The following is a 12415-nucleotide window of genomic DNA, read 5'->3' as shown; positions in this document are numbered from 1 at the left end:
CTACGCAGGAGTGTTATTGCTGTTGTCATCTGCGACGAGCAGTTGTAAAGAAAGGAAGCCCTGATACCCGCGGAGTAGGTGACAGTGCAACAATAGTAGTCATTTATAATAAATTATTACGAGTAGCAGCAACGGCTATGGCGGAGGAGGATCGCCCCCACTGCTGAAAAAATGGGAAAAAAATAATGATAATAAAACCAGTTTATTATGATTTTATTTTTCTTTCCCCGCTACAGCCAGCCAAGTCTAGGCAGGACGAGGCCATGATGACAGCATTGAAGGATAGTGCAGCACTGTAAGTGCGCATGACGGTTTGACCAGCCGTCTTAGGTCAGCCAAACTGACATGCGAACCTAGGTTTCTCCAGCCCAGCTGTGTTGCACAGCCAGATTGGAGAAACAGCACAGAAACCCAGGCACGATCAGAGCGGCAAACCGAGCTGCTCAGACTTATCCTAGCGCTGCTCCCATGCAATTGAGAGCAGTGTCGGGATTGGGTGGGGAGACTGTGCTAGTGTCCCAGTGGCTTCTGTAACACCATTAGGAGAGAAGAGGAGCACCGATGCAGACTGCAGCATCGGCGGCAGAACAGGTACCTTTTTTTTCATTCTTATTATTTCCCTAATGCCCCGTCCTGTGCCCACCCTGCCCCCCCTTGGGCTTTTCGGCAGCCGCCACTGCCGAGTAGTGACTCCGTTTTTTCCTCACATGCGAAGAAATTGCTTTTTTATTTCATATATAACTGCAAGACTCTATCTGTTAACTTATTAGTGGCGGGTGTTGTGCAATGTAAACATTTTAGCCAATATGATTAGACTTTGGATTGGTGTTCAACTTCTGACTTTTATTGTACTCTAGCATTAAACAACATTTTTATATATCATGTTTCCCCAGAAGGGATGACAAGAGAAATACATTGTTTTTTAAAGTATCTATCGCTTAAACCAAAAGGTAACCAATAACATAAATGTTATTAATCTTTACAATTACATTGTTTCCTGATATGTTTGTGAAGTATCTAAGCTGAACACCTTTATGCACTTTCTTTTCTACCTGAAGAAAGTTGGTTGTGACAAGGTGATCGGTTCCACCAAGCAGGAAGATAAATGTGGTGTGTGCGGAGGAGACAACTCGCACTGTAAAGTTGTGAAAGGAACCTTCACAAGGGCACCAAAGAAGCAAGGTAAATCGACTGCACTAGTAGTTGTTTGACCCTCGTGACCATATTCTCAGACATGAAACAATATCTTCGTTTGTTGCCACTTACAAGCATGGATTCTCTATCTACACAGTTACAACGGTACTTAAAAAAAAGTACACCAGATGATTGGCAGGATAGATAGCATTGGTAATCTGAAAATAGAGTCTTAGAATGTTTATTTGAGTATGTGTACTACTCCAGGCTGGGAGCCTCGGCTAAATATCCTTGCCAACTTCCCAAAGCATTTTCTATGAGCTGGTAATTTGTCCTACTTTAGACTGCATGTTATTTCTCTGGGCCAGCAACGGCATGTCTTATTTCAGAAAAGTCTTTGTGAACCAGGCCGGATATTCTAATGCAAGTGTAGCTCACAAGTACTCGCAGAAAAAAACTTTTTGAACGGGAGCCTAAGCTTTTTTTTATTTTACAACTGTAAGTTTGGTGATGACAAAGATAAGTCTTCTTGCTCAGAACATTCCCAAAACATTCCTCCTACAGCCACATATCACTTAGGATTTACATTTAAGTGGGGCACAGATACCCTAAAAAATCCGTTCTTAATTAAAGAGCTCTTATTGTATTTTTCTTCTGAATGGAAACTCTTCTGGTTTTTGAACCATTATTCATTCAAAACCAAAACATGCCACCAGATCTATGCACTCTTGAAGAGATAACAGGACACATGGGAAAAAAGAGAACCTTTTCTACCCACACCAGAATGGCACCATTTCCCAAAATGTAAAAATCTTAATTCGAAGTGCCCTCTAATTACTAATTACTGTTTCAGCTATTAACTATCAATACTGGATGCAAATAATTACAGGTTTTGCAGGAAAACTGCAACTCCTGCTTTTTGTCACGAGGACATTTCACTAGGGGGTACCTGGTCAAATGTACGGGTTTACAAAAGCCTAGGGATGCAAAACGGGCCCCTGTGGCCCCAAACCTTCAGGGACCACTATCGCTTCAGGGAGCCCTGATTCAGCCTAAAACCTATAAATATGTGTGTGATTTTTGGAGACTCATGGGTCTCTTATATTCTGGAGGTGAGCTCAAGCATTTTTTAGTTTCTCCCCAACAAAGGCCAAGTAATCGAGGAAAACCTACGGGAGTCTGTGCCAGAGCATAGATTGCCAAGGTTATTCCACATTTAAAAATGCAAACTCACAATGGGCATGTTTTTCTGTTCCCCCCTTCCAAACTACTCATCTTTGTGGTATTGGTACTTGCATGTGGGTGAATAACAAATGTGAGTCCTTCATCATTCATATTTGGCTCTAAAATGTCCTTTGACTTAAAGTAGCTGATCTGGCTGTTGCACTGCTTTGATGCTTTTTAGTCTCCCTCTTGCTGACTTCGTTAGGTGTGCTGGGAAATCCTCTGCTAGGGCAGTCATGTACATTATAAATTCTCGTAACATAAAGCTTAAAAATCACTGACAGAATATTGGTAACAGAAATATGTGGACACAATATCGTGTCAAAAATATGAAGGACCAAAATATTGAGAATGTTAGTGCAAATAGGTAAGTATAGATTTACTTTTCTTAACTCCACACCTGTTTATCTTGAAGATATATATCGTTGCTACCTCCGAACACCACCTCGGTGCAGTTGCGGGTGCTTGCTCTACTGAGGTGCTCCCGTATAAATTTCCATTCTCCAACTCCTCAAGGGTATCCGTACCCAAAAAGACAAGCACTAATAGGAAAGAGTTCTGTTATTTTTATTCTTAAAACGGTCTCACGGCCAAACAGACGCGGTTCGATGCTCCGGCTTTTTCGATGTTTGTACAGAGTGCCCGCGCCGCCATTTTATATATATATATACACAATTCATTGTTTGTTGACAACATTGACGACGGACCAACATTCGTAAATGCTAATGGTTCCGCCATTTTGACACAGTACAATATATTGGCTTTTACATGTCACAACCCTTATTACCCGAATATAGCTATTCCTTATATCATACCTGGATGTGGCAAACGGCTCACATTCAAATACCGCAATTATCATGCCCTGGATGGGCATATCAATGGACCATATCGTAAATACTAATGGTTCCGCCATATTGACGCTACAGACTACCTGATGGGTTGTCATAGTTATACGTAAAAAACGGTGTCAAAAACATCTCAATAATTATAAATCATTATCAAAAATCATTGCAAGAAATCACAAATGTCACACAATGGGAGGCCACCTCGCTACAAGGCTACCTAGAGGTGAATAGAGTCCCAAGAGGACAAAGAATTTATGCAGTACCCGCCTTTGAAAATCCGGACCCCCTTCTGCTTGATGAGTGGGCAGACTACACAGCCAGTCTTGCAAAGCTATGTTGGCTATAATTGTCAAGTTTGCGTGGAGTGATAGGGCTAAAGCCTTTAAAGTCATCAGCGAATTGGAGGAGAAAATCCTTAAAGAGGATGATAAGACAAGAATGGATTAATTAAGGGAACAAATGAAGAAAAGGCTGAAAACATACGAACAAAAGATAAAACAATGTAAACAAGAAAAATTTGATTGAGACGAAAAAGATTACATTCAGGGCAGAGTATTAACTTTTGCGAGAAAGTTTGACAAACCAAGGAGAGAAATGCTAACTAGGAGAGCACAAACTACTGTGGAATCACGAGATACATATGAATCTGACGTCACAGACGCTGACCAATCTGAAGAGGAAAGTTCAAATCGGATACCAGAAACAGCAAGAAAAAACCCTTTTCATGAGGAGTTCAGGTTAATCCGACAGTCATGGTAACAGGGAGGCAGGGGAAAACCACCAGAACACAGATCTGAAAAACGAGGTGGGGAGGCAGAAGGGGCGTCAGACAACCGGTCGCCCCTGATGACCAACAGCAAGAAATCTTTCAACAAGAGGAAATGAGCAAGCGTGAAAACCTAACAATTGTTAACCTGACTACAAGATCATTGTCAGAAGTTGAAGAGTAAGTTCTAAAATTGGGTTCATCCTTCTGCCCCAAGAAACCAATAAAATATACACAGACTAGAATAGACCTCTTCAAATTTATCCGCAAATTAAAACTACATAAATATTTTCAATTGAAACTAGCAATAGAAAAGGCAAAAAGAACTTGCCAGATCCAGAAAGACACATACATATTAACTGGAAAAGATTTAAAGACTTTGACTATTTTGGAAAATCTTAGTACAGAGCAAACATGTGGTATCAATACTCAACAATTTGCCATAGCTGGAGTAAAACAGAGTGGAGGCAATAGTTATTTTAAACCTACCTCCCAATTTTTACCACAGGTGCTGGTGAACGCTATCGATATATTTGCAGTTTCCGTTAACAGAGTCTTGTTAAGTCTCTGACAAAACAAACATCATAGACCTAATGGGGCACAACATTTTTCTAAAGAACAGCAAATGGCACTGTTGAACTTACAGAAAGAGTCTACCATAATATGTAAGCCATCAGATAAGGGCGGGAACATCGTCCTACAGACTCGCGAACAGTATAATCTGAAGGCTTACCAACAATTAATGGAAGCTCTCTCCTATGAGAGAGTAGAGGAAAAGGCCTACATGCAAAGTGTAACAAACTACCACCTGTTGATGTGTAAATGGTACAAAAGGAATATGTTAGAAACGGAGAAACATATATTCCTGAGATGCCTGAATCCCATGGTGCCGACATTTTCCCACCTGCCAAAAGTCCATAAGAGCAAGTCGAACCCCCCCCCCCCGGGGAGATAGATAGTTACCCCGCAAAGAAGTGTAACTGAAAACATGTCGGCATACATTGACCATTTCCTGTCACAACATGTGGGGCAGTTGGCATCCTACATAAAGGACACAAAAACATTTCTAAAAAAAGATTGAAGTCATACAATGGGAGGAAAGCCTCCAATTGATAGTATTGGATATCACCAGTCTGTATACCTGTATATCCCACAATGATGGTCTAAGATCAGTAAAGTTCTTCTTAGACAACTGTCCCTTACAATATTTACAGTATAATGCCTTGTTAATGGAGTTCATTGAATTTTGCAATGAAAACAAAAAAATTCTGTTTGAATATCATAATTTCAGACTGATCTCAGTGTCGGCCATGGGCACCTGCTTCGCCCCCAGCTACGCAAATCTATTTGTGGGCTGGTGGGAGGAGCAGGTGACCTGGGCGGCGGCAAATAAAATCTGGACAGACAACATCGTACCATGGCATTGATACATTGATGACCTGTTCATGATTTGGAGGGGGTCACCAGAGACAGCGTGGGCCTATATAGAGGTTTTGAATGCAAACACAGTGAATTTAAAATTCCCAGGAGAGATTAATTCCCAGATGGTCAAATATCTAGGAGAGAAGTTATGCCCAAAACCATACAGAAAAGACACGTCAGGGAACTCATCTCTCCACGCCACAAGTAGTCACCCCAAGAAACTCATGAATAGTATCCCCTATGGAGAACTATTGAGATTAAAAAGAAATAGTACCAATGAAGCAGGGTTTCAACTAGCCGCAAAAGAAAGCTTAAGACGGTTTAGTTTAAGAGATTACAGTAAGGTGGTTCAAATACAATCATGGAACGAGCAAATTCCATGAAACGAGTAGATTTGCTCAAAGATACCCCAAAAAAGTCTGGGGATCAGGAAGGCAAGTTCAGAATGATCACCACATTTTCCAAAAATACAAGGCAGCTGAAAAGAATCCTGCGTAAGAGCTGGCATATTTTATTATCGGATACTATCATAGGCAGGGATCTACCTGTGAGTCCGTTGGTGACATTCAAAAATGCCAAGTCTCTTAGAGACGAACTGGTTCACAGTTATCAGGGCGGGAGCCCGGTCATAGAAAACTCCTGCTTTGGTGTTTGGACGCGAGAGCAGGAAATCTGCTCTTGCTTCCAAAAACTAAAGCAGATTTCTTTTGCACAATGGGAGCTGCATGTCAGCAGCTCCCCTTGTGCAAAAGCAATGCTGGCTCTTGCAGGAGGTGGGGAGACCGGCTGGCACCGTGGAGGCATTGGGGCTACCCCACGGTCTCCAATGGTGAGGCCAGGCCCTGAGGATGAAGTCCCTGGGGTCAGAAGTGGCCCAGGAGGGGGGCCACGCAACCCCCATCCCTGTAATTAAATGTATTAAAAAATTAAAAACAGAAAGGCTGGTCCCGGGGGTTTGGGTCCCTCGGGCCATAATTGGCCTGAGAAGGGGGGCCATGCGGAGGGGGGCTATGCAACCCTCTCCCCAAAAGTAAAAAAAAAACAAGGCTGCCAGGCCCAGAGGGATGGGTCCCCGGGCCAAAACTGGCCCAGGGAAGGGGAGCCATACAGCCTCCTCCCATAAAATAAGATAAATTTAAAAAAGAAAAAAGCAGCAACTCACCATAGGCCCCGCCCCCTCCCTGCACCACTCTGCAAACGTGCCCTCTGGGTAATTAAGTCCCCTTGAATACTGAGGGTCCCTGGGGACCAATTAGCCCACCAGATACCTCCAGTAAGCACCACAAAGCTGGATTGCACAGAGGTGGTCCGAGGCCATGCCCCTTTTTACACCACTCTGCAAACGCGCCTCTTGGCACACTGCTGGTAGGGTGATGAGGTCCTCTTGTGTCCTGAGAACCTCAGGACACAAGTGGAGTTCATCCCCCGAGCAGCAGTACGCCAGGAGCTGCATTTGCAGAGTGGTGTAAAAAGGGGGCATGGCCTTTGAGCACTTTCAACAATCAGCTATATGGAGCTTACTGGAGGCCCCCCAGGTACCCTCAGGAGGAAAGGGGACTTCATCCCCCAACTAAGAGCTTGCCAGGAGGCGCGTTTGCTGAATGGTGGTCAAAAGGGGTATGGCCTGTGTTGAACTCTCAGCAATCTCAGTGTGTGGGGCTTACTGGAGGTAAGAGGTAGGCTAGTTGGCCCTTAAAGGACCCCCAGCAGCGAAGGGGACTTTAGTCCCCATCCAAGAGCGTGTCAGGGAGCATGTTTGCAGAGTGGTGGGCAAAGGGGGCATGGCCTGCTATGAGAATTTAGCAATCCTGCTGTGTGGGACTTACTGGATTTAATAGGAGGGGTTGCTGGCCCCCAAGGTTGTCCTTGGGGGCCAACTTCCCCTCTTGTTACCTCCAGTAAGTCCCATACAGTGGGATTGTTAAAACGTCTTTGGAGGCCATGCCCCCCTTTCTCCACCACTCTGCAAACGCACCTCCTGGCAGACTACGGAATGGGGGATGTAATCCAATTTACTCCTGAGGGACTTTGGGGGCCAAGAAGCCCTCCTGATACCTCCTGTACATCCAGCAGAATTCCTGAGCACTGGTCGGACGCCAAGAACCTTTTCTCCACCACTCTACAAATGCGACTACTAGTTAAAGAAGTATTTGCAATGTAATAGACTTCGCAGTTGCGAGAATTAGAGCAACTGGCGTTGTAAATGTAAATGTTTTTTACTAATATTTTTTGGAGTGGAGTGGATGTACGTTGTGTGTAGTGGAATTATGTGGTATGTTGTGTAGTGAAATTATGTGGATAGAAAGTATGTGGTATTTAGTGTATAGGAATTATGTAGAGTGGGATTATGTGTTATGAAGAGTATTATGTGGAATGGTAGTCTGTGTTGTGGAGTGGTAGTCGCAGAATTAGTCTTCCTCATTTCCATAGAAGCTCAACTATGACAAAAAAAAAGGTATCACTGAGGAGCACTTGTGGACCTAGTCAGAGGTATGAGCAGGGCCACTGGAATAATGCGACTGTTTGGCTGCACTGACTTCCGGAAAATTATACATTTTCTGCATTAGCCACACAATTCATCATCTGCTCCCTAATCTGCAGATTTGAAAAAAAGCCTTGTTTCTAGCTCAAACCTTGCCAAAAATGCAGCGACAAGTGTTACAGCGTGGTGGAAGGCTCTTTGCAAACCTAGAATGGTTACGTATTGCTAAATGTGGGTGTTAAATTGGTACTAATGATGTGCAATCCACTCTTGGTTTCTTCTTCACCTCTCTTGCCTCTTTCTGCATTTCTGTGCTTCTTTCTGCACATTTCTTTCTTTTTCTGTACTTCTCTTGCCTCTTTTTGCAAATCTCTTCTACTTTGTGCACCTCTCTTTCCTCTTTCTGCACGTCTGTTGCCTCTTTCTGCACCTCATTTGCTTCTTTCTGTACTCCTCTTGCCTCTTTCTGCACTCTTCTTCCCTCTTTCTGCACCTCTCTTGCTTTTTTCTGTACCCCTCTTACATCTTTCTCCACCCTTTTTGCCTCTTTCTGCAACTCTGTTACTTCTTTCTGCACTTCTCTTCCTTTTTTCCGCAGATCTCTTGCCTCTTTTTACACCTCACTTACCTATTTCACCTGCTTCTTTCTGCACCTCTTTTGCATCTTTTGGCACCTTTGGCAATTCTTTCTTCACCCCTCCTGCCTCTTTCTGCACCCTTCGTCCCTATTTGTGTAACTCTCTTGCCTCTTTCTACACCTCTCTTCCCTCTTTCTCTACCACACTTGCTTCTTTCTGCACTTCTCTTCCTTTTTTCCGCAGATCTCTTGCCTCTTTTTGCACCTCACTTACCTATTTCAGCACCTCTGTTGGTTCTTTCTGCGCTGCTCTAGCTGCTTTCTGCACCTCACTTACCTCTTTCTGCACTTCTCTTGCTTCTTTCTACACCTCTGTTGCTTCTTTCAGCAATTCTCTTGCCTCTTTCTGCCGTTTTCTTCTTTCTTTCGGCACCCCTCCTGCCCCTTTCTGTACCTCTCATGCCTCTTTGTGCAGCTCTCCTACCTCTTTCTGCACCCCTGTTGCCTCTTTCTGCACCTCACTTGTCTCTTTCTGCACTTCTCTTGCTTCTTTCTACAACTCTGTTGCTCATTTCAGCAATTCTCTTGCCTCTTTCTGCACTTCTCTTCCTTCTTTTTGCACCCCTCCTGCCTCTTTCTGTACCTCTCTTTCCTCTTTGTGTACCTCTCCTATCTCTTTCCGCCCCCTCTTGCCTCTTTTAGTACCTCTGTTGGCTCTTTCTGCACTCTCTTGCTTCTTTCTGCACTGCTCTTGCTTCTTTCTGCACCTCACTTGTCTCTTTCTGCACTTCTCTTGCTTCTTTCTAAACCTCTGTTGCTTCTTTCAGCAATTCTCTTAGCTCTTTCTGCACCTCTCTTGCGTCTTTTTGCACCTCTGTTGCCTCTTTCTGTACTTCACCTGCTTCTTTCTGTACCTCTTTTGCCTCTTTTGGCACCTTTTGCAATTCTTTCTGCACCCCTCCTGCCTCTTTCTGCAGCCTTCGTACCTATTTGTGCAACTTTCTTGCCTCTTTCTACACCTCTCTTCCTTCTTTCACTACCACACTTGCTCCTTTCTGTACCTCTGTTGCTTCTTTCTGCACTTCTCTTTTTTTTCTGCACCCCTCGTGCCTCTTGCAGCACCTCTGTTGCTTATTTCTTCACTCCTCTTAATTCTTTCTGCACCCCTCAGGCCTCAGTCTGCACATCTGTTGCCTTTGTCAGCACCTCTGTTGCTTCTTTCTGTACTACTCTTGCTTCTTTCTGCACCTCACTTGCCTCTTTCTGCACTTCTATTGCTTCTTTCTAAACCTCTGTTGCTTCTTTCAGCAATTCTCTTAGCTCTTTCTGCACTTCTCTTGCATGTTTCTGCACCCCTCTTGTATCTTTCTGCACCTCTGTTGCCTCTTTCTGCACTTCACTTGCTTCATTCTGTACCTCTCTTGCCTCTTTCGGCACCTCTGTTAATTCTTACTGCTCCCCTCGTGCCTCTTTCTGCACCCTTTTTCCCTATTTGTGCAACCACTCTTGCCTCTTTCTGTACCTCTGTTGCTTCTTTATGCACTTCTGTTGCCTCTTTCTGCACCGTTCGTGCCTCTTTCAGCACCTCTGTTGCTTCTTTCTGCAATCCTCTTCCTTCTTTCTGCACCCCTTGTGCCTCCTTCTGCACGTCTGTTGCTTCTTACAGCACCTCGGTTGGTTCTTTCTGCACTGCTCTTGCTTCTTACTGCACCCCACTTGCCTCTTTCTGCAAATCTCTTGCGTCTTTCTAAACTTCTGTTGCTTCTTTCAGCAATTCTCTTAGCTCTTTATGCACTTCTCTTGCTTGTTTCTGCACCTCTCTTGCATCTTTCTGCACCTATGTTGCCTCTTTCTGCACTTCACCTGCTTCTTTCTGTGCCTCTCTTGCTACCTCTGTTAAGTCTTTCTGCACCCCTCCTGCCTCTTTCTGCACCCTCTTCCCTATTTGTGCAACTCTCTTCCTTCTTGATATAACTCTCTTCCCTCTTTCTACACCACTCTTGCGTCTTTCTATACCTCTGTTGCTACTTTCTTGCCTTCTCTTGCCTCTTTCTGCACCATTTGGGCCTCTTTCAGCACCTCTGTTGCTTCTTTCTGCACTTCTCCTTTTTTTCTGCACCCCTCGTGCCTCTTTCAGCACCTCGGTTGCTTCTTTCTGCACTACTCTTCCTTCTTTCTGCACCCCTCGGGCCTCCTTCTTCACGTCTGTTGCCTCTTTCAACATCTCTGTTGGTTCTTTCTGCACTGCTCTTGCTTCTTTCTAAACCTCTTTAGCTTTTTTCAGCAATTCTCTTGCCTCCTTCTGCACTTCTCTTGCTTCTTTCTGCACCTTTCTTGCATCTTTCTGCACCTCTGTTGCTTCTTTCTGCACCCCTCTTCTCTTTTTGTCCAACTCTCTTGCCTCTTTCTACACCTCTTTTCCCTTTTTCTACACCACTCCTGCCTCTTTCTGTACCCATGTTGCTTATTTCTGCACTTCTCTTGCCCTTTTTCTGCACCCTTTGTGCCTCTTTCAGCACCTCTGTTACTTCTTTCTGCACTTCTATGGCCTCTTTCTGTACCTCTCTTGCTTCCTTCTGCACTTCACCTGCCTCTTTTAGCACCTCTGTTGCTTTAATATGCAGGTCTCTTGCCTCTTGCTGCACCACTCTTTTCTCTTTCTGCACCTCTTTTCTCTTTCTGCACCTCTTTTCTCTTTCTGCACCTCTTTTGCCTCTTTCTGTCCCCCTGATCCCTGTTTCTGCACCTTTCCTACCTGTTTCTGTACCTCTCTTGCCTCCTTCTGTACCCCTCTTGCCTCCTTCTGCACTTCTCTTGCTCTTTCTGCACCCTTCACACCTCTTTCAGCACCCCTGTCGGTTCTTTCTGCACTGCTCCTGCTTATTCCTGCACCTCTCTTGCCTCTTTCTGCACTTCTCTTGCTTCTTCCTATACATCTGTTGCTTCTTTTAGCATTTCTCTTGCCTCTTTCTGCACTTCTCTTCTTTCTTTCTGTACCCCTCCTGCCTCTTTCTGTACCTCTCTTGCCTCTTTGTGCAGCCCTCCTACCTTTTTCTGCACCCCTCTTGCCTCTTTTTGCACTTCTGTTGGTTCTTTCTGCACTGCTCTTGCTTCTTTCTAAACCTCTTTAGCTTTTTTTCAGCAATTCTCTTGCCTCCTGCACTTCTCTTGCTTGTTTCTGCACCTTTCTTGCATCTTTCTGCACCTCTGTTGCTTCTTTCTGCACCCCTCTTCTCTTTTTGTCCAACTCTCTTGCCTCTTTCTATACCTCTCTTCCCTTTTTCTACACCACTCCTGCCTCTTTCTGTACCCCTGTTGCTTATTTCTGCACTTCTCTTGCCCTTTTTCTGCACCCTTTGTGCCTCTTTCAGCACCTCTGTTACTTCTTTCTGCACTTCTCTTCCTTCTGTCTGCACTCTTTATGCCTCGTTCTGCACCTCTGTTGCTTCTTTATGTACTTCTATGGCCTCTTTCTGTACCTCTCTTGCTTCCTTCTGCACTTCACCTGCCTCTTTTAGCACCTCTGTTGCTTTAATATGCAGGTCTCTTGCCTCTTTCTGCACCCCTCTTTTCTCTTTCTGCACCTCTTTTCTCTTTCTGCACCTCTTTTCTCTTTCTGCACCTCTTTTGCCTCTTTCTGTCCCCCTGATCCCTGTTTCTGCACCTTTCCTACCTGTTTCTGTACCTCTCTTGCCTCCTTCTGTACCCCTCTTGCCTCCTTCTGCACTTCTCTTGCTCTTTCTGTACCCTTCACACCTCTCAGCACCCCTGTCGGTTCTTTCTGCACTGCTCCTGCTTATTCCTGCACCTCTCTTGCCTCTTTCTGCACTTCTCTTGCTTCTTCCTATACATCTGTTGCTTCTTTTAGCATTTCTCTTGCCTCTTTCTGCACTTCTCTTCTTTCTTTCTGTACCCCTCCTGCCTCTTTCTGTACCTCTCTTGCCTCTTTGTGCAGCCCTCCTACC

At 44.5% G+C, this 12415-nt stretch overlaps 1 protein-coding gene across 1 annotated transcript in view; it reads left to right on the top strand.

Annotated features, from left to right (window-relative positions):
- ADAMTS2 (ADAM metallopeptidase with thrombospondin type 1 motif 2) overlaps positions 1-12415 on the top strand; it is a 1744160-nt gene that overhangs the window by 1503804 nt on the left and 227941 nt on the right. Inside the window, exon 14 of the mRNA XM_078653324.1 lies at positions 1059-1182. Within this exon, the coding sequence (XP_078509450.1) occupies positions 1059-1182 (124 nt within the window). The remainder of the gene's footprint in view (positions 1-1058; positions 1183-12415) is intronic.

This window comes from Lissotriton helveticus, chromosome 7, assembly GCF_964261635.1.
Source record: "Lissotriton helveticus chromosome 7, aLisHel1.1, whole genome shotgun sequence".
Taxonomy (NCBI): Eukaryota; Metazoa; Chordata; class Amphibia; order Caudata; family Salamandridae; genus Lissotriton; species Lissotriton helveticus.
Note: the sequence above shows the minus strand (reverse complement) of the source record. Positions and strands in the feature narration are given on the sequence as shown.